Genomic DNA, 25,891 nt, shown 5'->3' with positions numbered 1-25,891 from the left:
ATGCAAAGTTATGCAAACTATTTAAATATGGCTACCATATTGAACATGTCTGCCCAAATACTTCTAGTCCCCATAGGAAGTAGATGGCAGCTTAGTGTCAGAATTAACCTGAGCAAAGATTTCATAATCATATATACTATCTTAATTATTTGTTGGTTTGGATTCCTTTTGCATCCCGTGACTTGTTTCTACTTGTTACCTTCGGTAGAATAGCCTATAAAAATGGCACAAATGTGTGACAGGGATTAGTTTTCTGTACATTTTATTGGAAATGTTAGGCAAACGTGAATAAAAAAATCTTACAAAATTAACTGTAGTAAAATGGAAGTGCTTCTCACTTTCTATGTTACACACCTACCGCTACGACTATAAATGTTAAGGGTTTGCGATTCGTTCTTTTGTAATCTTTCGCTGACTTCCTTTCTGTCTTCCACAGTACGCCAGTCTACACATTATTTTAATATTTACAAAATCGAGATATGCATGTCTACGCGTCTTTTGCCCGGTTGCTTACTGCAAGGTTACGCTGCACAGTAGAGATGTAGAGATGCCCGTGGAGAGTGGAGAGGAGGAGGGGGGTGTGCTGGCGACATCAACAACACGCAGCCAGCCATCGTCAGGCACAGGGCTCGAGGAACATGGCGGCGGCACTTAGCTGTGGTGCTGTTTTACCAACCCGAAGGTCAGAGCCGGACGTAACGTACAGGATTTAAGTGAAAACAAACTACCTTAAGTCCGATATCGTAAGTAATGTTACATGTCTACTGTTGAGTAGTGGTTTCCGCTTCTTTGCAATCCAAATTTTCCCACACTCGGCGAAGGACACAATCTCGGTTCCGTGGCGGTTATCCATTAGCTTGGTACACCAGCAATGCTTGTGTTTCACCCCTGCCACTTTGGTGAGTTACAGAGTTGCGTTTGCTTTCGTGCGGTCGTCGTTTACAAACAAGTTGTCGCTCTGCCCTGGATCACAACCCAAAACACAAGTGTTGGCGGATGTTGTGTCCATAAATGTTAATGTGTTGCTGCAGTATTAGTGGGTTCTTGTATGTTGCGTGCACTGAGCACAGAAGTTGAGCCAGCTCGACAGTATTTGCGCGGTTAGCTTAGCCTGCGAGCCGTTCGACGGAACCATTCCGTGGGTAGAACAGCGCTGGCAGTTCGGCGCGGTGTTAACTTGAGCGGGGAGAATTGTTACGTTGGCGAGGTTGTTCCATTTAAACAAAACGGGACGTGTAGCGCGGTAGCTACATGTAATCGCTGTAGCCGCTTTATTTTAAGAGTAGTAAATCATTTGGGTAATCACTGTTTTCCTATATGGTGAGGGATTCGTGAGTCAGCTTTTTGGGAACTATTTCGAATAGCATACAGGCGGCTCTGCTAGCACGGCTTCAAGGGAGGGGGGGGGGGAAAGTTCCAGCGCTAATTTGCGTTTACCTTGTGACCGCTTTAACCCACAACTCACTTTAGTCGGATGGAAATGTTCCGTCGAGGGCTTTCAGTCTGACAGGATAAAGTTTGATTTGATGGACGGGTTTGCTGGCCACTGTGATGGTTTTTCGACGCTGTTACGTCATGCTCTGTGGTGGGGGGGAGGGGTATGTGGGTATTTGACATGCTTTCGTATATGCCAATTTTAAGGGTTTCTTTTATATACAATATATATATGTTTTTAATATAAAATATATTTTGAACGCCGACATGTTTCTTACAGTCATACGTTGTTTTGTGTTTATTTAAAGAAAATCACTGTTTGTTTCTGGTAAGTGGGTAACTGAAAACAGGAAGTATCGTCTCTGGGTTTTGACTATTAGCATCAACTCTCTGGGAGGCAAAAGACATGTATTGCTGGGTAACGTAGTAAAATTGTGTGACACTGTTCTTTCATAATCACGAAACACTGTACACTAGAGTCCCCTGTAGCATGTAGTCCGTCTCCGCCAACACACACACACACACACACACACACACACAAAAAATGGATAGTGCACTAACTGCATTCAGGCAAACTGATGCAATTTGCCAGACTGACTTTTTGGACTGTATTAATCACTCAGCCAGTTTTACTCGCCGACCACTCTGCAACTGAGGACCAAGAATGTGTCCCAGCAGGTCGGTTTATGGTCGGCTTGATTTAACTTCAATTCAAAAATGTCTCATATGTCATATTTCAGGTAATTGTCAATATGTGGGATTACTTGTTTTAAAAAAAACATTGTTCAGATTCTGGGTCTTGCATATCAGAAACATGAATTTGACAAATGTGACTAGACTTGCTGAACGACAGCAGTTTTGTGTAGTTGTTTCAAGAAAGCACTTAGGTTTGCCGTCTTGTGACTTTTAGCTGTGTTACCATGACTGAGTTACATACTATGTATAATTCAAATGTAGACCTGGCCTTTTGTGTGTGTGTGTGTGTGTGTGTGTGTGTTTCTGGAATTAGTATAGGTCCACTATCAAATGACTGACTAACAGCACAACTGTACTTCAGATCTCCATATTGTTCTTTCCCCTAGTGCTTAAAATGCTTAGTCATAAGGTTGGTAGGGGGGAGCCGGTTGCTGTAGTTGTTTGAGAACAGAGAATATTGCTGACCTCAGTGCACTAATTTTAGCTACTACTGATTTCTTGTTTAAGGCATTTGTGGTCTTTTGTAATGCTTGGATTAAATGATTATGGAGAGGCCTCTTACCTATTTAAATTACTACTAACAGTTTAACGCAACTGTTTAATATTGTCATTTTTGCAATTTGGTAGCCACGCACAGTGCTACATAGCAGGTTTCTGTATATGCAGTGTTTTTACACCATTACGGGTGGGGGGTGTGTTTTCACCCACTGTGAGTCTGTTGATGTCCAGTGGCTGGTCTCTGTGGCTTAGTACCTTTTGAGCATTGAAATCTAAATATGGAAAATCCTCCAGTGAGTTCCCTGATCACATGGCCTGCTGGCTGCTGGTCAGAGGGTGACCAGGGTGAAGGGGTGTGGCCAGGGTGAAGGGGTGTTGGTTCACTGTGATTAGAGACCCATGACTTCATTATGAAGCAGCTGACCTTTTGCTTCGCTCTATTGCCCGAGCTCTTTGGTCCTGGCGGACTTTTAACCTTACTGTGCGGTTCCTGTAAAGCAGCGCTTGGCAAGACACGTGAGAGTGCCCAGACGCAGCCTGAAAGGAGAAGGGCTGTGTTGTCAGGCAGTTTGAGTCGGATTTTCTAGCTTGTCAGTTAAAGGTTGTTGTATGTCAAATTACAGTTTCTACGTTGTAAAGCTTAAAAGACACAAAATGTGTCAATCTAAGGTGAGTTTTATGACCCTTCACGTGTAATGATTCATAAAGTGTAGTAGTCTGCTGTCAACACTACCAAACGCGGAACAGATACGCCAAATGTGATAATAAATACAGTGACGCCTTAGTCACACTCCAGCCTACTGCGCATCACTCAGACTAGGGGTTGGCATAACCAAATTATGTTCAACAGGCCTAATTAGAAAAAAAAAAAAAAACAGGAAAAATGATCTTCATTGATTACATTCCAGTTGGAGGGGATATAACAATCTCTCTCCCCCTCTCTCTCTGCCTCCTGATGCTGTTTGTGTGGTCTTTGTGTGCTTAGGTTTTTCTTAATGGCTCAGATTACACAGGGATCAAAGGGCAGACGCAGGACCTCGTCTTCCTCAATCGCGCTGCTGTTCACATTTACTCCAATGTACGTTTCCAAAGTCCAGTGATTTGGTGCCTCTGTAAGGGTCTTTGTGATTAATGACTCCCAGAAGAAGCAGAGGTTAAAACCTGATCTGTTATGACTAGTTGAATCCCAAAAGAAACTGAATTTTGATTCATTCTGGAGGTGAAACCAATACTCTTATGAGAACTAATTTTCATATGGAAATATATATATCTTTACATTGCTTGGCTTGGCTGGTTGTCTCAGATGAAGGTAATGTGAAGGTTTCTCTATGGTGTGTCACTGCCACACCCTCTGTAACTGGAGTAATTTTATTGCTTGACTGATCAGACTTCTTTGTGCTCAATTGAGAGGCTAAAATTACCTTTCCAACAACCATGTCAAAGTAATGCAAATCATTTTTTAAACCGTGTTGCATTAAGCTATATGTTAGCTAATATTTTGTGATGCACGCCATATGTTTATGCACAGACAGCATTTACGGGACCCGTTTCTATAATTGTTGGATACAGATACCGAATTCTTTTTTTTAATAAGGCGGTCATGTTTATTGTTAGTGGTGTTTACATTGTGAGCCAAGTGTTTCAGGAGGCTGTTAAGTTGTCACAAGTTAACATTTATCAAAACTGTTTGTGATTTTTGTATCATTTCATATCCAAATGTACCATATAATTTATGTTACCTAAACAGCATCTTGTGTTGAATCAGACAAATAGCTGGTTTCTCTCTACTCAAACCAGTACACACATTTGCTTGCCCCTGTGGTGGGTGTGAATAGGTGTGGGTGTGTGGGTAACAGAGAGAGAGAGAAATTGTGTTGTCTCAGTGACCCACCTCTTCTTCCTGTCTTTGTTATTTTGATGGTGAAATAACTGTTGTTCTTTTATTGTATGTTGATTTGTCCATGGTGTGTGATTAAAATAAAATATTACAGAAATTACTCATATATAGATATGCCAGAGAGCTGTGAAGTAAAATTTAGGTTAGTGTAAATGGGTCCCATTAGTCACAGTTTGGAAATGTTCAGAAACATTTTTGAAAGTTTCGAAATGATGGAATTGCAGTTGTTGCTGCTCCACTTTTAAGTGAAAATGTCCTGTGAAAGTCTGCATAACGAAATGAATGGGAGGGGTCTGAGAGAGCTCCAGTCACACAGAGATGTCCCTTGCCTCCCTGTACCTCACAGTGAAACCTGTACTCCACCCTGGCCCCTCCGCGCTGGACTGCGCGTGGGTCCTGGGCCTCAGATGGGCTCGTCTACATGTGGTGAGCGGCAGAAGGCTCTCACATCTGCCTTTACCCTAAAGGGTTAAAGGTTCCCTCTGTTTTCCTCCTGTGTTGGTTTCAGCCAATCCCCACACACTGCAGCTCTTCACTATTGCACAATGGTGACCAGCGTTGGAGGGCGAGGGATTACATAACTCCAGCTCAACAAGAGTAGCCAGTAGTAGTGTGAGTGCGCACGCGCGCGTGCTTGCATGTGCGTACTGTTTCCTTTTGAACTTTGACCTGCCAGTTGCACAATGTCATAGGTCAGGTAAGGACACTTGGAGGAGAGAATGCTAACTACACACTTCTGTATACATTGATGGCGAGAGAGAGAGAGTATGCACCCCTCCCCTTTAGAAATGAATGTTTGTGTCACTTCTGGGACTTTGAAACACATGGACCCCGTGTGCGAAGCCAGTTGGTAACACAGTGTTTAAGCCAGTTGGGATACTCTGTAGCCCTTTCATGTCTGCTTTCTAATGTAATAAAGAGGGGCAGGTGCACCCTTACAGAGAGAGAGAGAGAGAGAGAGAGGGAGCACAATTAGGTTTCACTGTCAGACATGAAGTCAGTGAGGTTATCCTTCACACACCAGTCTTGTCAGAGAGGGCTTCTTCCTCTGGGCTTGTGTGACGATGGATGTGTGCTGGAGGTCGGGTCAGTAGAGTGCTGTCTAGTGGATTCTCAGCTCAGTGTGCGCTTGGCATCTTTCCCAGCATGTGATCCTTGCCATTAAGAAAATGCTGGCATCGGTTCAGGAACCTTCTCAATCAGAGGTGGGGGGGGGGGGTGTTTGGAGGGGTGTTGAGTGACTTAAGGAAATTCCAAGATGGAGGAAACGATGGTGATGATGGTGATGGAGGTGATGATACAGCAGGCGATCATGGGGTGGAAGTTGGGGTTGAGCCGCTGTTGGAGTCAATCTCGTGTCTGTCTCGCTCCTTAACGGGAATCCTGCGCACACTTAACATGACATCAGGCTGAAAATTAAGCGCTCATGTCCACTCTAGCTACATAAGAGAGCCGCTGAGGCTCCGCCCACCCCTACACGTCTGATGGACTTCAGATTTCCTTCCTTTTTATCTTTTGAAATTTACAAATTAAATGAGGCAGTTTTGCAGGCTATATTGGATATTTCTAAGTAGTTGCACTTTTATTTTATGCTTATTTTCTCACATTTCAAATGTTTTGACAGGAAGGTGAGTGAAAGCTTTACATTTTGCTGCAACCATAACATCACTGTATTTTGTTCTTGTTTCTGTTTGTTTACAACAAACACAGCAGAAAACACCTCCTCTTGGAGGCAGTCAGGAAGCAATAAGAATTCATAATGCAGACTTGAGCTCATTTGACTAATCTTTTGGATACTCTTGAGAAAGATCGACTGTTTACTGTGGTTCACCTGTGACACAAGGCATGAACTGGCTTAGCTTCAGCTGGAGAAGAGGAGGATGATGAGGAGAGGAAGACATGGTGAGGAGGAGGAGGAGGAGGAGAGGAGGATGTGGAGGGGACAAGGACAATTACAGATGCTCCACTGAAGCCCTAGAGGAACCTTCCTTTCCAGGCTAATTACCAGCCACTTCAAGCCAGCGACCATGCCACTGCTAGCAGGACATCTTTTTTAGGGACACTCTCAGTCTCAGTCCCCCCCCCATCCCCGCTCGCTAATGTACTGAACCATTGGTCTGCTCACAGTAGTATTTGAAGGGTTAAAGACTGATCCAGAGAGATGTATTTGTGCAAGGCCATGATGATCTGGAGACGGACCTGATGATTAGTGTCATTTCAGGTTGCTAGGCAGCCTGATTTTGCTAATTAATCAGCCAGTCTGTCTCCTGAATTGGTTTGACTCTCATAAATCTAGGTCTACCCTAGAATGTTCAAATGAGATTTCTGTAATGGGATTTTTTAATATTTGTTTTTCTTCCAACCCCTGAAGGTAGGCAGTTTGCAAAATAAAACTTCAGGCCCTGGGGGACTTACAGGGCTTTAGAAGTGTTCTGCATGTGTATCTTTGATAGAAAAGGGCAGTACTGTGTTTGTAACTTGGGATAACTTAGTAGCTTCTTGTCTTTTTGTTAAATTCTTTTTTTTTGAACAAAGGATCGTTTTTGTGTAGATTTTGAGAAACTCAGGTCAGTCAGGTTTGCCGTGATGAGGGAATATAGCAGCCGTGAAACTTCTGTTGGTTGGACTAGATGAAGGATGGTCCCTTTCCATATGGGAGTGATGTTCCTTCTGTGTTCGTCTTCCTGATATCCCTGCATTCAGAACCAGGAGCCATCAAACTTCCAACTTCTCTTATACAAAATGTAGGGGTTGGTTCAAGGGTATTTTTAGAATCTAACCTATATGTCCTTGCTAAGAATACTTTTCGTCGTAGTGATAATATCTACAATCTATAATGTGCTTTTGTTAAATCAAACACGTAGACAATTAAAGCCTTTTTCATGCATCAAAACATCCACAAAGCGCTCATCTGGATTGCCTGTGATTGGTCAGGATGGTTACATCACAGTGTTTTCTAGAGGCCTCATTTGCAATATGGTTTACGTCTGTGATCTCAGTATTGTAAAAGCCAATATTGCAGCAATGAACAACAAACACTACTTTGTGCAGAAGGGAGCAGGGGGCATAGAGATGTATTTGTTGGTTTTGTAGACTCATTGTACAGTAATTACACTTTATAATATTTAGTAATTTTGCTGTGAACAAGTAAAGCTGGAGATTCATCAGATAACTAGGAAATGGAATTGTAAAAAAAGATCTAATCTAACACTCAAGGTTATCTTGAAGCCTTCATTGAAAGATATCAGTGTATCTGAAAACCTTTTAATGTTTATCATAAAGGAGGGCGAATGTTAAATATTTATTGGTTAAATATTTTGTTTCATTTCAGTTCTCGGCAGTAAATCTGTGTAATTACCAGCTGTCAGCATGGCAGTGTAAAACTTTGTCTTTAAGGCCCAGGCTTTGACATGCTGCTCCATTTTATTTGTGGAGGTGTCCTGTGGCACTGCCCAGGCGTGACTTTCATGACACTAAGGCCTGTTTTGTTACACCGTCAGCTCCGGTAGCCAGCGCTCTGGTGGTGGTTAAGCATGGTGTTGGAAAGCTGCGTGCCGTAATGTCATCTCGCAGGTGTAAAGTGCAGCGGCGTGATGGACCCGCTCGCTGCCTTGAGGGAGATGGCTTTCCCCTTAAACTCCACGTCTGTCTCAGCCAATTTCATGGTCAGCATGGAGAAGAAGCATCACACATGAGAGGTGTGGTGATGCGTGTGTATGTGCGTGTGCGTGTGTCCAGTCTGATTCCTCACTCACCTTTACATACATGAGTGTTTGTGAGTTCAGCACTGTCCACAAAGCCTCTGCATCAAGGCTGCATGTTATGGCCAAAATATCCCATTGCAATTATTTTGTTATATAGTGGCATTATTTATGCAGTCATGCAGTATATCAAGAATACCTTGTCGACATTTTTGTGAGTATTTTATGCACTAGGAAGAATTCTCTTTTCCACCAGGTTAAACTTTTTTCAGCTTGTTTTCTTCTCAAAGTTGCTTTACTAATTTTTTTCATTTTATTTAGTTTCCTACATTCAGTCCCTTCTGCTTTAAGTGCTTTTCCTGTGGTTAGCTTTTCATTCACCAGAAATAACTACGCCAGAAAGTGCTTTGTTTTTCCTCCATTGGCTGTACAGTGCAGGCTTTGCAAACTGGCTTTCTCAGTGATTAAGGTTCAGTGGTGCTTAATGATCCTTTAGTTGAGGTTCTGTCTTGGTGTTTAAGACCACCTTTTTCCAGAATTAGTTTTCTGCAGACTTCAATACAGGTGGATCGATGAATTGCTTAACTGTTCATTTATTACTGTTTATTATTTTTGCTGTTATTGTTATCAGACCTATTTTGCTTTCTATCCTGTTCATATGGAGTCTAGCTGACCCATGTCAAAGGGAAAGCTGATTTCAGATTTTATGTTAAAGTATTTTTTGCTGTCCTGGGTTCTTGCGTTTTTTTGTTGTTGTTTTTTTTTTGTTTTTTTTTAATAATAATAGTTGCGAATACACTTTACATCTGTGTTAATAAGATGGTTTCTGCAGTTATTTTTTCAGCATGTTGGTTGTGTCCAAACCAATTAAGCATTAGATGGGATTTCGGTCATTGTCATCTGTTTCACAGTTAGTTGCAGATTGCATGTGATTGGCTTATCCATTTGCTTGGTTGTTCCGTGTTTATTTTAACAAAGCATTCGCATCCCTGCCTAATCCTGCCGGTTGGGTGGAACATCAATGCTTTGACTTGCTAATTTAATCTACAGCTGAATAGATCAAGACTGAAAGGCACCACATGGAGGGGCATGTTGGTGTTTAGCCTCTGTGCTGGATCATACATAACCCATTATGGGCAAATAGTGCCGTTGTGGAATCCCTGTGCCCGATTTGTTCTTGAGGTCAGGAGAATTGTGATTGACTGCTTCTATCATCTGCTGCTAGCCTGCAGTGGGACCTCCATGGAGAGGACTCGCACCTGCCCAAGCTCCCCATGCGTGGGGCGGGGCTGCAGGAGAGGGTAGGATTGTTTGTGTTCCGCACAGACTTTGGACAGTCCTTTCCACGCACGGTCTAAAGGTCGTTCAGTGAATCTGAACATGACAGCTGCCAAACCTGTGGAACGTGTTGGTTTCTAATATGCCATCCATGACTTTGAGATCCCTAAGCATTTTGAGGTGCGGGAATGTATGCGCGTGGGGTTGTGTGCGTGCAGGTGAATGCATTCGCACATGTTACACCTCCAGATTACGTTTCAGAGCTGGTTAAAGTAGAAACACACCAATGTGAAAATTAGATTAATTCTGATATTGTTTCAATGTCGAGCCTTTATCCGCCAATATATCTGATTTATCGCGTTACAAAGACTGATGATGCATTGAAACTTGATTCCCCTCTGGTCTCTGAAGTTTGCTTCCGCTTGCGTGTGTCTTATTCATATATCATATCAGCATTAAATAACAGTCTAAACTTCTTATCCTTGTGTCAGTTTGGTAAACGATGTGGCAAGTTGCTTTTGGCCTGATATTCACTCGCAGGTTCCTGCAAACACAATTAGTTAATAACCCTTTTTGTTTTTCTTTCTCTTTTTCATTTAAAAAAACATCTGTCAAGGTAAAGTTGTGGAGATTTGCATGGATCGTTCATGTTCACCATTGTAAAGACATCCATTTGAAGATTGCCCGGCTAATTTTAAAGGGAAAGGTCATCTGTCACTATGCAAGAAGAGAGAAGGGCTGATGATCACTCAGGCTGTACATAAACGTGTGTGTGTGTGTGTGTGTGTGTGTGTGTGTGTGTGTGTGTGTGTGAGAGAGACTTTCCAGAATGATGAACTCTGACCAGCTGTTTCCTTTAAGTTTAAGGCCTTGTGTTTAAGGCCCAACGTTTGATGTTTGATTTTATTTGAGGGCTGAGGTTTTGTCGGCACGTTTAACATCGTGTGGCAGAATTCCACGCTGGCTTGTCCTCTTGCGGGCCTCAGGAGGGCTTCAGCTCAACTCCAGCACATTGTGCGTCTCTGTCTGTGTGCAGTACAGTAGCCTGGTGGAGTGACATTACTGCAGCCACTGCTAAAGGCTTTTTCCTGAGACTAATTCTGGAATCTTTTTTTTTTTTTTTTTTTTTTTTGCTAATTACTTTCCGAACGTAATTAAAAAGGCGTACTTCATGTTAACATCTAATAAGCCTGAGATGTCTCGCCGGTGGGAGAAGAGCCCCTGAAGACCCTGAGGACATTATTAAATTCATTATCAACCTGAGGATGGGTCTCGTATCCCCTTTCTGTTCCTGGTTTTTCCCCCTATTCCATTCTTTCTTTCAACAGCAAACTCATTCTCCTCTCTCATGCTTTGCTTTCAGCTCTGCCGGCCCGCTCTCGTACTCTTTTAGGGGATTTCACTTTGACCTTTTAGCCTTTTTCACTTCACTGAGTTCTTTCGTTTTTTGCTACCGGCACATTGGTGAAAATGGTCTCATCCTGTCCGTCTTTTTTGCTACGAGCAGCCACCTGTACTATTGGCTCGGGCTGACATGAGCAGCGTGCTGTTCTGAAAACCCTCCAACCGACAGACTTACTTTACAAGATAACTTTACTTTGGGTTGGCTACCACCACGGTGCATGTATGTCCTCACATGTTTGCAAGTATGTATGCATGTATGCATGTTGAAGCAGTTAAGATGAACGGTTTGGCTGAGTGGCGGCTAACTGCGCATGTGGTGGTCTTGTGGGGGATCACGTGACCTGCTCCCCACACACGCGCAGGTCCAGCAGCAGAACTGCTGGGAGCTGGCCCACTGCAACACTCTGATTTCCCAAGTGATTGTATTTCAACTCCTGTAATGTGTGAGAGGCTACCAGCTGTGACCCAGCCCCCTCGTCCCCCACCCTCTAACCCACAGAGGCTCTTATCCATACATATGTTTGGTATTATCAGGGAGTCTTTTAGCACTGGAGCTTTAAGTGTGAGCTAGTTTAACACTCAGTTTGAGAGTAAGACCCGTCTAACCTGCCAAGCCACCTTAGCAGAGAGGGACTCCTACCTCCATCTCTCTAATAATGCTTCAGGCTTTTATTCTGTTTATTTATTTATTTGACTGCTGGAAAGTCATAAATCTAATTGAGCTCTGTGTTTGTAATGCACATAGTGATGTTGGTCTTGGCTCAGTTGTTTCTGATTTTCACATTTCTGTGTTTTGATTAATTACAAGGAAAGGGAGAGTGCACCGGGAGAGTGTATCGGAGGATTTCTGGAGGGTTTCTAAACCCGCATGTCAGGAGGGTTGCTCGAAGTGCTCAGTTTTTGCCCAGTGTAATGGCTCAAAAGTATTTGAAGCATGTAAAAAGTATTTTGGAGGCTTGAAAAAGTAATGGATATTGGTGGTGTTAGTCACTGTCCAGTTATACTGCTCTCCTAAAGCACATTATTGTAGGCATGCCCCAATACATCTGGGGATTTCTCTCTCTCTCTCACTCATTCTCACACATGCACATACCAGTGTCAGTTTAGCTGTTGTTGATTAAGAGTGCATAGTTTTACTTTTGTTTTTGTGTGTTTTTTTTTTGTTTTTGTTTTTTTGTTTTTTTTAAAGCATGGCTATATTGTCACACAATTGATCTATGCTTGGATGTGTTATGACCGCAGTAGAGGGTATGCAAGTGATGTCACAGATGGTGAGAGAGACTCACTGAGTGGCAGAAAGAGTGTTTGGTGTGAATGCAAACATTTGTACAAACCTAGCCACATACAACCAGAATACCCATATGTGTCTTTGCCACTTTAATTTCACCAGCAAATTCTGCCTTGTAAGACGCCCAAGCATCAGGGCTTTGCTTAGTGCATTTCCCCGGCATCGAAACCGAGTACATATAAATGTCAGCAAACCCGATTCGTGGCCACATGTTGATGTCCGTGAACCACTGGTTCTTTGGTAATTTGCATGGATCGCTGTCAAGTCCAGCTGCCTTTAATTTAGGCAGACAGCCGCATGTTTCGTTCCCAGTTTTGCCCGTTTCCCCTGTTGTATGCAGCCATGTTGGAGAGTGCTTTGCCGCTCAGTGTGTCTGAGTGGGCGTTTGCTGTGCACGCACGCGCTCTGCTGGTGCTCACGGCTCCGAGGGGCTCCTGCAGCTGTTCAGAGACCAGGAAGAGGTTTTGACCATGGAGTAACCTGCGGATCTTTATATGGGGAAGGACTAGAACGTGACCGACCTCTAAGGTCTCCTCAGGCTTCAGAGCACTGTGGTTGTTTTTCCAGTCTTCTGTGGTTTAGGATGATTAGAATGTGTTTAACAGGCCCGGCACCGCGTCGCCAGGCTGAAGTGAGGTCACGTGAAATTACGTGCACCTGTGACCGGTGGGCTATGGCCCCTCTATGTGACGGCTCGGAGCGTCTCCGGTACAGGATGGACTCCAGCACGCCGCTGCTGTGATACTAAAGCCTGGTGGTGAAGCCTGCTGCCTTATAACCAGCGCTTCTGCGCAAGGAGAGGAGCAGAGTGGGGTGTGTGCAGACCTGGTCTCGTGCTGCTCGGTCGATAGTCACTGACTTGTATTTTGAGACTGAGCATTGTTTTTCTTATGCAAGCTCTGCTAATTGTGCTAACTAGCCGGGTTCGGTAGCTCTTTGCCTTTTTAGAGCCGTAGGAATATTCCAAAGCGCGATGTAACACTGGTGAGCCCCATATTATGCCCACAGTTCACAAATAGTACTTGAGCTAGTTTTGGTTAGAACCAGCTTTTTGCTGTGGTCATTGTACAGTGGTGTTCATTTCTAATATAAATGCCATTATTAATTTTGCTTTCTGATTTATTGTCATTTTTTTTCTTCCATGTCACACACCCACTATGCATGTTATCTGAGCTGTCTAAATGATCATGTGACGTCCTGACCGGAGGGTGTGTGTGTGTGTGTGTGTGTGTGTGTGTGTGTGTGTGTGTGTGTGTGTGTGTGTGTGTTTGAAGGCAGAGCGTGAAGCCGATGATACCTAAAGGTTCCTGCTGGGTGCAGTGTTGCAGTAATGGCCTGAGCCTGCGTCTGGACTGAAGGCCTGGTGAGACTCTACACTACACTTAAATATGGACCTCTCTCTCTCTCACTCACACACACAAACACACACGCGCACACACACACACACACACACACTCTCACTCTCCCTCACTCTCTAACACACACGCTCACTCACTCACTCACACTCTCTCTCTTTCTCCCTGTGTCTGAACTGAAGGCCTGGTGAGACACTACACTTAAACATGGACCTCTCTCACACAGTCTCTCACAGTCTCACAAACACACACTCTCTCTCTCTCTTTCTCTCTCTCTCAATTCAGCAATGCTTCATTGCAATGGATGTTACAAGTTATTATTGCCAAAATAAATTAACATAAACAAGAAAGGAAATAAGTGGAAATTAACAAAAGAAAATCAATTATTTACAAAATAAATGATTAACGATCATTAATCTTTCTCGCTCTGTGTCTTTACATGTGAGCCTGGCTGATCCCTCTCCATATCGTCAAATCAGTGAAGGCCCCTCTGAGCTGCACTGTGAAATTAATGGAAGTATGAGCTGGCGTGGTTTTGTGGGAGGTCTGACGTCACTTCCTGACTAACTAGGCTCGAGCAGTCAGAGAGGAACACTTTTTTTTTTTTTTTTTTCTTGTTTACATCTCCCAGGCTCACTTATTTCTTGTGGCTCCACCACATATCTCTAGCATTGCACAACGGTAATCATTTTCCTACTTGTCACCTGTTTGTTTGGTTTCCCAGTTGCCAATGAGAACAGAAAGCTGTGCGTGTGTGTGCGTGCGTGCGTATATGTGGGCCCTTGCCGTTGTCTGTCATTGCTAAACACCAGGCTGTTAACTTTTGACAGAGCAGCTCTCGCACTCATGCTGTCTCTGTCCTCTCACTGAGCAGGAATGTTGCTGCCTTTGCTGCGCTTGGGTTTTCCTGGCTAGTGGACGAGTTGATCAGAAGAGGTTCACATGGGTAGTTGGTCAGCTGTCATTAGGAGCAGATGACTGGGCACCTGAGTCCCTGGTTGCACATGGCGCTTCCTCTCCCTCTCTCTTGTGCTCTCTCTCTCTCCCCTCCCCCCCCGTTCTCTCTTCCTCTCTAGCGTGTCTTCTCCCTTACACCTCTTTCCTATGTACCATTTACGACAGATGGACATTACAGCCTAGAAGGGTTGAATGTATAAACTTAGGCTTAACCAGTGAGACCCTTCACGATCTCTTCTGGCTTGTGGAGCAAGTCCCATCTTAAGTCATTTGCTTGTGCTGTAGGAAATATAATGTTGCCTCTTTTGCACTAACCACAACTACCCCCGCCTCCCCCCCGGCCGTTTCTGATCTTAGTGTTCTGTGCATGCGCCACGTCACTGGTGAACAGTCAGAGTGGCGGAGGGCCATACTGGTGCGCTCCATGCAGGCTGGCTGGCTGGTGTCCACTGCTTGGGTCTGGCTTCGACATGCTGCTCACAGGCATCTTCATTCTGCACTGCGGTGTCTTGCAGGCCACCCCTCAGGCCATGGTTTTGCTGTGTCCCAGTTCGCATCACACCCCTGCCAGGTGTTCAGTGCTCTGTGTTGCTTGGTTTATGTTTGCTGGGTGCAGGGATACCAAAATCATGGTTGTCTAGGGGTCCACAGGGACTAGGAAGAGGGTGTTCCTACACTACAGGAGCTGTGATGACCTTTAGTCCTCTACACTAGCAGCCTACACTTGTCCTCATCAGGTCCTCAAGAGTGGAGAACATGTTCTACCGTGCGGGACAGGTGCCTGGCCAAGTTGTGATGTAATGCCGCTGGACCTTGCTCTGTCTGCACGTTGTGTACACAGGGCTCACTGCAAACCGGCCTATCGATTTTTCCCATCTGTGCGCCACGTGTTGTCCTAGATCTTTGCCTGCCTTGCTAAAGTGCTGCTGTGTTTTGGGAAACTCCTTCTCGGTATGCTCTAAGGAGCAGGCGGGGGTCAGCATCAGTGACGGGACACGGTACTGCGTAGCGTTGGAGCGGTCTGCTGCAGGAAACTGGGCAGGTTCACCACATGCGTGTGAGCAGCAGTAACCCGTTCGGTGTGGTGTCTCTGTGCTTGCGTGTCCGCACGCTCCAGTGTGCGAGCCAGCAGGCGTGTTTGGACACGCTGGGCTGCAGCAGGGTCTTGTGCCTCATTATGATAATGACATTCTTATTACCTGCGTCCCATCGTACTCCACGGCGCATGGCGCAGTGCTCAGTGCTGACCTCTCAAGCCACCGGTGGCATCTTAGCGGGGCTCGAGTCTCAGCTTCTCTTGGGGCCCGCTAAGCCTGAGGGTGCCAGACGAGGCGGCGGTTTGCGCATGCTTTGCGCCGGGCTAGTGTTTTGTCACAAGCAACGCAGTCTCGTGCTTGTTAATATATCACAGAACTGAGACGGGAGTGTAACAGAGCTGAGTGTTATGAGCAGTGCAGGAAAGCAGGACAGCAAGGCTTTGTTCCCTGGTCATTCTATCAAGCAACAAGTGTGCAAAGGCTGTGTTTTACATGTTGTACAAAGAATCAGTCATCGTAATGAGGCACTTGGCTCATGGAGCGACTGTGTGTGTGTGAGAGAGAGAGAAAATGCATGTGTGGCCCCCCCCTCCCCCAAGCTTCACCCAAGACCGCTGCTCCAAGCAAACTTGCGCAGACACCATTAGGCTTGTGGCTGCAACAGCCTGCCTGCGAGCTGCTGATCTCTGTTGGGCGTTCAGGACTTCTGCTTCTGTGCAGTTCGTGCCTTTGTAGTTTGGCCCTTGCAGGTCTGCTGGCTGGAAGGACAGATGGGAGGATGTCCTCATCTCGCTTGCTCGGCCCGAGCCGGCATGGCCGCTCACGTCTGCTACACGGCACTCTCCCAGTGGCTGCCTGAAATGGCCGTCGGTGTAAAAGATTCATGAATATGATCGGCTTTCCGTAAATGGAAGTTGACATATCGTTCCGTCCTGATGCTGGCCATTTAAAGCCATCACGTTCCCTGTAATTGTAGCGTAAGCTTATGAGTGTAGGAGAGTTCTCTCGCTCCCTCACTCTCTCTCTCTCGCTCCCTCACTCTCTCTCTCTCGCGCGCGCGCTCTCTCTCTCTCTCTCTCTGTGTCTCTGTCTCTTTTCTCTCTCTGAGCAGTCGAGCTGAGCCATCTGGGACAGTGGCTGGAGACGAGGCCTGCGGTTTGGGGAGATGACAACGTCCCCCCCTCCCCTCCTCTCGTTTGTGCTCCCATTACTCCCTCCTTCTCCTCCTGTGTCTGTGCGGCGCTCTCTCTCTCTCTCTTTCTTTTGCCTTTTTCGTTCCTTCTCATTGCTTCTCTCTCCCTCCCCACACCTTTGTGTTTTCACTTTCTTAGCCTATCTCTCTCTCTTTCTTTTGTGTGTGTTTCACTTTCGATTCTTCCACTTTCCCAGCTCGTGCTACACTCGTAGCGCTCGCCTGTATAAGGCCTTTGTGCGTTTAACACATACGATTCAGCTCACCCCTCTCGACATTCTTGTGGACCACGGCACTTAAATAGCCCAGGCGGGGTGACGCGGGGCTGCCGGGTCCCGCCTGCTGCTTCTGAAGTTAGGTGGTGTCGCTGAAGTTATCTGTTGTTTTCCAAGCATTTCCTGCTATTTTAAATGGCTTTGCTCGACCCTCCGCCGCCTCTGTGCTGGAATGGGAGTGTGAACAGAAAGCATTTCCTTCACTGATTTATCAGCTGTCGTGCACCAGCTACGTTAGGTGTTTGCTGCTGATAATTCTATTTTTCGAGCCCTGTTTTAGAGGGAGAGGCAAGACCCTGTTGTGCACAGCGTTGGTTTAAATCCTTCTCATGACCCCTGTAAGCTAATGGCCAAACAATCGATACTCTGGATCGACTCCGCTGTGTCCAGACCAGCTCTACCTACCCAGACTCTGTGCTGCTCTTGTGCGTTTTACATCTTCACCCAAATCAAATGTGTTTTGTTTAGGTTTGACAGCTGCTCTGTACAGCTCTTGGTGAGCTTGTTTTCGGAGTGCTTTCAGTATGTTTTCTACACCGTTTTCTGTGCATAATTTGTGCATGACTTGATCTAAAGCAGCGGAAATGAGAACTTTCACGAGATGAAAATTTTTGATGTGCAGGATTCAACTTCCGCTGAAAATCAAAAGAAGTTTTAATGGTGAGAATGTTTCTGTTGGGGGAGAGAAACTGGCAGTACATTTGTTTGCCCTACATCAAGTTGTTTTTAGCCCTGGTGACTTATTAAACTACTTCTTAATGCCGTAGATACAAGTCGTTGTGATTTTGTATCCCCACAGTCGTACATAATAAACCTCAGCACAGCTCATTTGTGATGTTTATTATGCTTTATAATGGTGATACAAGTCTTTGTGATGAGGTTTATGATGTGTGATTGTGGTGGTGTTGGTGCTGCTCGCCCTGTTTGGGCAGGGCTCCTGGAATCCAGGTAAGGACGGTGTTTACTGTCACCGAAGTCGTCCAGGGCCAGTCATTAGACACGCTCTGCCAAGGCCTGGCTTCGCTCTGCTGCCCCCTAATCACATGGTGTCTCCCTTCCCTAATCCCTCCCAGCCTCAGTGGCTGGGTGATTACAGGGCCAACTCATGGAAGTGGGGCTCATCACCTGCCCCACCCCTCCGCCCCACACGGATGGTTTTGACTCTGCCTCCCTCCAGTCTATCCCCTCACGCTCACCCACTTTTCTCAGTGAGCGCCTGTTTTGTTTTGGCCACGAGGGGAATGCCATGCTGCCATGCTTTTCATAAAGATTCCTGGAGTCGGTGCGATTTCTCCATGGAATTGAGCTGTGCAGGACAGTTACGCACGCCAAACAAGGAGGAAGGAAGCACCAACTTCCATCCTGTGACGACTGCATTCAGCTTGAGGCCATTTCAGTACTGACCAACTGTTCTTGATGTCTGTGCCGCCTCTCACTCCACTCGGCAGAGTGAACACTCCCCTACGAAGCTCTGGCGCTTCCTACAAATAACCCTCATACAGAACTGGAGCTTGACCATGTGCGACGTGAATCTGCTGAATACTTCAAAGAAAGCAGACAGAGTATCTGTGGTGGAATTTGAAATATAATGTGTGTTTTCGCTGTCGCTGTCCTATGCAGCTGCATAAAGCGAACTGGAAGGAAGTTGCCGGTCACTTGGCTTTAGGGAAGAGAAGTGAAAGTTTCTGGAAGAGTTTAAAAAAAGAGTTCTTTTGCTGTTTTCTAACGATGACATTCCTCATACTAGAATGGAGTTGCTTAATATCCAAACCATTTACTGGTTGTTTTACTTTTAATCTTTTGTCTCTTTGGTCTTCTTTGGCTCAGTCATATAATGGTCAGTCTGTTTTCTCCAGTTTGAGAGTTCCTGGGGGTTGGTTGCTAGTGCTGTCCTCACCAACACCATGACTTGTTTACTTGTGTGTATCTGCTCTTCTGAGCTGGGTCAAAGGTCTTCATTGTTTCTCTATAGACCTGTTTGCAGGGTTGTATATGGAGGAGATGTGTGGAGGTGATGGGTGTGTATACAGTGTATTTTGTTGGCTGTAGAGTCCTGTTTATAGAAGCTCCCAGTGTACAGTTCTGGTGCTACTGTTGACAGGCCGTTGGTGCTCCCAGGCACTCATGTTTAACAGTAATAACACTTCCAGCTGCCGGGGCAGAACTTCATAACTAGCCCCACGTTTTAAAGTCACTGAGATCTCCTGTAGGACACATTCTACTGCTAGTGGGTTTATATGGAGACTGCAATGGTTATGGGCTTGATATTATACACCTTGTAGCAATGGGTGTGGCTGAAACACCTGAGCAGTAATTACGAGATGCTGTCCACACATCTGTATGCAGATTGCTGTGTAGTTGCTGCATCAGTCAGTGACGTTTGGTGGTGTTTTTGTGCAAAGCTATGTAGTGTTTTGTTTGATTGTTTTTACTCTTGTTGAGTCTTACATTCCTCTGCTCTAGATTTGTATGGTTTTCAAACTGAGCTGGTCATCTTTTGGGAGGAACGGAGCTCTTTTGAGCATTACAGCCAAAACGTTCCTGTGTTTTTAGTTAGTCCTTACTTGCGTACTGATGGTCATATGAGCAGTATCGCTGCCTCCTCTGCATCCACACTGGAGATGCATGGTGTCTGCTGGACCGGCTGCTAATTGCAGACTTTCATCTGTCATATTTGCTCCATTATGTAGATCTTATCGGAGGTATTACCATTTTCCCTTTTACTACCGCAGCAAACATTGCTTGGCATGTTGTCTTTTCAAATGCTCTTAGTAACCCTACCGAATGGCACACAGCAGGGTAGCAGAGGTTGGTTTTCATTCATAATATGAAGTGATCCGAGTCTTGCCAGATGCATGCAGGGTGAATGCCATTGGCAGCCACTTTCAGACTTGGTTTGTTTTGGAATTCCAGGACTTTAGTATCATTCAGGAAGTGGTTGAAAGCCTCTTGACTCCTGCCAAGCCCCTCCTGACTGTAGTTCCGCTTCCTTAAGGGCCTCTCATTTGCCAGTCTCTGCTTCCATAAGGGCCTCTTGTTGGCCCGTCTCCGCTTCCTTAAGGGTCTCTCGTCTGCCCGTCTCTGCTGCCTTTAGGGCCTCTGGACTGCCAGTCTCCGCTGCCTTTAGGGCCTCTGGACTGCCCGTCTCCGATGCCTTTAGGGTCTCTGGTCTGCCAGTCTCCACTTTACGTCTGAGGGGTTGCAGCGTCTTAAATAGGAATGATTTTTCAAATGGTAGACCGTGAAGCTGTGTGGCCCTCTCGCATGGTAACCATGGTGATAGCAACTCTATGCACAGCTAGGTCTTCTCCAGCACATAGTCTACATAAGCTAATTAAAAGTCAAAATATACTAACCACTCCTCAAGGGCATGGAGACCCCGACTCCAATATCTGAACACAAAGCACAGGAAGGTCAGCGCCCACACGATCCCCATCCAGCACCCCTTCTGTGACCTCAAAAAAGTTGATAACTTTGCAGCTCCGAGGCAGGCGGCCCTGTGCTTGTTTCGTGCACACGCATTCCAGGGGTTGAACGGGTAGCACCCGCAGCAGTAGCAGGAGTAGCACCCGCTGCCCTGCCTCTGTTTCGCTCAATCGCCCACCCCTAAATGGAAATTAATGGGGGCTGAACGATTGTTCCCTGCTGTGTGAAAAGCCCTTTAATCTACCACAGTTCGCCACCGACGGGAGGAAACAAAGTACCTTCAGCCTGTCGGATTGCGGCAGTCAACGTGGCAGCTGGTGATCTGTGATGGCAGCAGTGCGTCACCCCTTCTGTTAGGTGGCCCGTCTGTCCTGCTTGGGGAGGAGTTCTTTAAGACCTGTGTTAGAACGCTTTGAGTTATATGGATAATGTCTAATATGAAGCAGGGAAATGGATGTCGTGAATCTGATAAATGCTCCTTGTTCATGTCTTTATGGTTTAGGTGATGGTGATTTTGTGATTTCTGTGGCTCATGGCTCCTGGTGCCAGGCTATTGCACTGTCACTAAAATGAGGTTTGGGGTGAGTTACCAGTAACTGCTTTTTGCTTGGGTGTTTGTTCAGCTGCTGGGTGAGGGTTCTTTGGACACACAAGGGTTCTGATCATTTGTACAATTGCAATGTTCACTTTCATGTGTCCTTGTGCAAATGCAATGTTCATGTTCTTGCCAGCCACTAAAGGAGTCCACTCCCTCTCCGCACCGTCCATGAACGCTGCACTCCAAAGCCCCTCCTTCTAAAGACGTGTGTGAAGGCGTCTAGTTTCCTGATTGGCCAGCCCAACTGGACCGTTTTGATTTCTATTGGCTGATAATGGACCCCAAGGCAAACTTGGAGGCATTTCTTTTTCCCTCAAAGCATCTGTTTCAGTGATGGTGATCAGACTGTAAAGACAGTTTAGCCAAAGCATTCTTAAAAATTGATTACAGCAGCGTTCAGTGAAGCATTTGATTGTCTGTCTGTTTTACCAACACGTAAGCAGCAGATGGTGTTTCCTGTTTGCTGTTTAATCAGGTCTGTGCTGGTTCATAGTCTTGATTTTTCAGCACTGGGCTACTCAGCAGGTGAGCAATATTGCTGCCGTCCCTTGTAGCCTCGTCGGTGCCGGTCTGTCTGACTGGTGCTCCATTGGGAGGCCTGCTGCGTGTTGATCCAGCTAACTGGTGCCCAGTAATTTGTCTCAGCCCATATGCACAACTGCTCCACTCTGATGTGACCGCTTTGATTTCGCTCCTCGTCACTGGCTTTAAGTAGGCCGCTGCGATCCAACCGGAGCCCAGTATCAAGGCTGCGGTTGCTTCAGCTCTCAATCACCCTGCCTGCCCACAGGGAGCCTGCATGGCCTTACGTAACGTGAGCACGCCTGTGCACGCGGGTGGGGGCGTGCGCATGCCTGCCTGCCTGCATGGGTGATGCTGGCAGGACCGAACAGTAGCGTGTGTGCCAACCTAAAGCTTGGGCAATGTGTGGCCCTGCTGTGTCTCCACCTCCTTAGCTCACACACTGCAGATGAAGCCCAGCTCAGGGCAGAGAATAGCAAACTACAGTACACCAGTAATATACCGCAAAAGACTACAGTATTGCACAACAACAAATGACTACTGATCATGCAGTACAGCCAAAGGCTACAGTTATGCTGTTATGTAGTACAGTATTGTCAGTAATGCAGTGGATTAAACATTGCATTTTTTTTATTTTATTTTTATTTTTTTGTTACATCCTGTGAATTGCATTTAACCTAAAATGGCCAGTTTGCTTAAGCGCTGCTAGAACACAGGAACTCAGGAAATGACATCATAATAATTGTCTTTAAGCATCTGCTTTTAGACACAAGCTCTCTGTAGTTCCTAGGGTTGCTGTGGCTGCTTTAGTCTTTAGTGGGAATGAACGCTGAGCTGCTGGGAGTAGGACTGGGAGTAAGACGTTATCAGTTTGGGGTTTTGTCCTGTTTGTTGGCTTCCCTGTTTATATTTTAAACTTTAAATATAATGTTGTGAAGTGTTAGTTTATGTATTCTCAAATTCTGTCAGGAAATAGTGTGTGTGTGTGTGTAATAAATATATATGTATATTATATATATAATATATATATATAAATATATATATTATATATAAAAATATATATATTATGGGATATATAATATGGGATCTTTACTGATCTTTCACTGATGTTGCAGCTCCTGTCGGCCCTGGCTGCATAGTCCACTCTTTTGTTCGTTATCATCTGCGTAAACGCAGCGCGCCATTATTAAAAAGCATTTCTCCATCAATAATTGATGATTGCTCATTTTCCCCTGTGTGGAAGGAGGTGGTTCTCACTTCTACATGCTGCATTTCTGATTTCGGTTCCTGGTGCTTGCTGGACTAGGCCAGTTCACATGTGAAGCATGTGTGTCTGTGGTTTCACCAGCGCCTCAATGAAGTGTAAATTTGTACCAAATCTCCTGCAAGAGGAACTGGAATGCAGGCTAGAGCAACGACTGCTGAGTTTGCTGTGTCCATGTTTGTAGAGGCATGTTAAATAAAGACCCGCACACTCAACAGTCTGTTTGTACAAGCACCGCTGTTTTCTCTGTGCCTAGCATGGCTTCACCATGTAGCGGAGTTATATGTTGTCTCTCTCTGTGTGTGTGTGTGTGTGTGTGTGTGTGTGTGTGTGTGTGTGTGTGTGTGTGTGTGTCTCTCACTCAAACACACACACTCACTGACTCACTCACGTTCTCTCTCTCTCTCTCTCTCTCTCTCTCTCTCTCTCTCTCTCTCTCTCTCTCTCTCTCTCTCTCTCTCTCTCTCTCTCTCTCTCTCTCTCTCTCTCTCTCTCTCTCTCTCTGGAGAGCAGACCCATTGTACAATATAATTGAATCAGTTTTTCTTTGCTCCATTTTTGCTCATCTGTTTCCACAGCCCTGCCTTTGCCTTACAGCACCAACCCACATCCTCAAAGATGGGACCCCAAACCTCTCTTCTGTTTGTTAGTGTTAATTAGCTACCTGGACAATCATAGTGTGAATTGTCATAGCAATGCCTGTCATGCTAATAAATAATTGGTTATGGTAACAATTTATCCTGCAGAGAGCTACACAAAGTGTGTCTCTTCAGGATACCACTTTCATTTAGGGGAATGTACGGGATGTATGCAGTACGTGGGGTTCATGTGCGGGACGTGTGTGGAGTTGTATGCGGGATGTATGCGGCTAGTTGTAACTGCCACTTTTTTTTTTTTTTTACATTTTTACTAAATACAAGTCACAATATCTTAACTTTATAACCTTTCGGTTTACTGACACCCCCCTTTCTGCATGTAGACTGTCCTCTCTATCAGCAGCTGATGAATCCTAAGATCCATTTTCTGACGCGTGTGTGTGTGTGTGTGTGTGCGTGTGTGCATTCTCTTTGCAGTTGCTGATATGTGTTGAAAATGAGTGGTATAGGAGACAACTCATCAGACCCTGCTAGGGCAGAGTCTCAGAAGCGCAAGGAGTGTTCCTCAGATCTCCTGGGCCCCAGGTGAGTGTGAGCATCTGGGTGCACACGGCTCCCTGCCCTCCACTGTCTGTATACCACTGCCACTAACATGAGTCCTGCCTATGATGTCATGGAAAATTTACTGAGAAATAAACAAACAAACAAACAAATAAGATGTGCTTCATATGCTCTCTTCCATGCAGCTCATGCAATGTGTGATTACTAACTGTTCTCTGGCATTAACACTTTTAAGTGTCATTTATTACTGACACTGTTCATCTGCTGAATTGCCGAACCTGAAATAGAAACTGTATATCTCAAACAGACCAGCAACCCACTGCATATGTTTAGTGTGTAAAGTGTGTTTTCCCGAGTTAGGAAGGCGGCCGCCAGGCACTTGGTCATGCAGGAAACATCCCGATGGTCGTCTCACCAAAGCATTGAATCATTCATTCAAACCAAACACTTCTGAGTTTGATCCTGATCTGAGCTCCGTAACCTTCGCTATGACATTGTCAGTTAGGGCTTGTAGTTAAGGGCTCCTAGTTAAAGTCTAGTGGACGCTTGAAGTCTGTTTTTCTGAGTACGATACCCATAACTGTGTAATTCTCCATGTTTGCTCTCCTTCTGCACCCTATGTTTATGAAGAAAGGGGGTTTTCGGCTCTTCAACTGCAACCAATTGTGGAGATTTTAAATGTCTGTGTATTTTCGCACGCATGTGTTTGTTAAGAGTTGTTTGTTTCTCCTGAGCAGAGTTCAGGGGTTGTCTGCTGCGGAGAACCGCAGCTCACCGGCTGCACTCTCTGCTCTCTGCTCATGCCGCTGTTCTCCCTCCCCAACCCCACAGTCCCAAGCGCAGCACAGAGAGGAGAAACCGAGAGCACGAGAATAAGTACATAGAGGAGCTTGCTGAGCTGATCTTCGCCAACTTCAACGACATCGACAATTTCAATGTCAAGCCTGACAAATGTGCAATCTTGAAAGAAACTGTGAAACAGATTCGTCAGATAAAAGAGCAAGGTGAGTGAGCACGGGCTAGTTCTCTGAGACACAGCCCAAGCTGCGCCTCCTCACGCGTCTCCTCACACGTCTCCTTCACTGCTTAGGTGGTTCTCCGGGAGACAGCCCAATCTGCACTTTCTCATGCACTTCCTCACGCGTCTGCTCCACAACTCGTTCAACTCGCCCCTCGTTGCCTGCTTTTCGTCTGATCTTGCGTTGTTTCTGACCGGTTGCTTTTGCGGTGTAACATGCTGGACGATGTGTAAGCCGCTTGTGATGTGTGTGTGTGTGTGTGTGTGTGTGTGTGTGTGTACACGTACGTACGCTGCATAGGGCTTTGTCACATCACCCATTATATCCCACATGGCTTTCTGTGGGTCCAGGGCAGCATGTTCATGTCCTAATGCCCTACTGACTCGTCAGCTAGACATTCACAATTCAGTGCATCAAAAAGCTCTCCTCTCACTCACTCACACACGTGCGCGTGCGCACACACCTGATCCCTCCAATACACACACACACACACACACACACACAGAAGCATGGTGTGTGTGTGTGTGTTGGAGGGATCAGGTCTAGGTGAAACCAGTGAACTGTAAGCTCAATTAACTGCTTAAAATCATTGTGGACTCTGACATACATGTGTTCTTTAAACAGTTAGCTATCTTGGTCAGGATATAACCATTGAGCATCACTGTTTCACAGGGCTGTTGATGAACTTGGATCCTAACTTTGTGCCTAAACGTTTAAAAACAAAAAACAAAAACAAAACAGTATTGACTCTCAAGGACAATTTGATGTTTCCTGCATCATGTAGACACATCTGTGTGCACGTTAGTTTGTGTGTGCTTGGTGTGTATTAGATATTTAGTCTAGTCTGCAAAAGGAGGATAAGCGTGAATGTGTATGTGCATTTGGGTTTGAAT

At 45.5% G+C, this 25,891-nt stretch overlaps 1 protein-coding gene across 6 annotated transcripts in view; it reads left to right on the top strand.

Moving 5' to 3' along the window:
- The first annotated feature begins 517 nt into the window (after positions 1-517).
- Positions 518-25,891, top strand: part of ncoa2 (nuclear receptor coactivator 2) — a 55,541-nt gene continuing 30,167 nt past the window's right edge. Inside the window, exons 1-5 of one of the 6 annotated variants that reach the window (XM_035526378.1) lie at positions 518-743; positions 13,471-13,559; positions 20,941-21,019; positions 23,896-24,003; positions 24,811-24,983. In XM_035526378.1, coding sequence (XP_035382271.1) covers positions 23,915-24,003; positions 24,811-24,983 — 262 coding nt within the window. In that variant the 5' untranslated portion in view covers positions 518-743; positions 13,471-13,559; positions 20,941-21,019; positions 23,896-23,914. Of the gene's footprint in view, positions 744-13,470; positions 13,560-14,030; positions 14,233-20,940; positions 21,020-23,895; positions 24,004-24,810; positions 24,984-25,891 lie in introns of all 6 variants that reach the window. The other 5 variants (XM_035526379.1, XM_035526380.1, XM_035526377.1 and 2 more) reach the window with 5 other exon arrangements.

The sequence above is a fragment of the Electrophorus electricus genome, chromosome 5 (assembly GCF_013358815.1).
Source record: "Electrophorus electricus isolate fEleEle1 chromosome 5, fEleEle1.pri, whole genome shotgun sequence".
Lineage (NCBI taxonomy): Eukaryota > Metazoa > Chordata > Actinopteri > Gymnotiformes > Gymnotidae > Electrophorus > Electrophorus electricus.
This window is presented reverse-complemented; position numbering and strand designations above follow the sequence as displayed.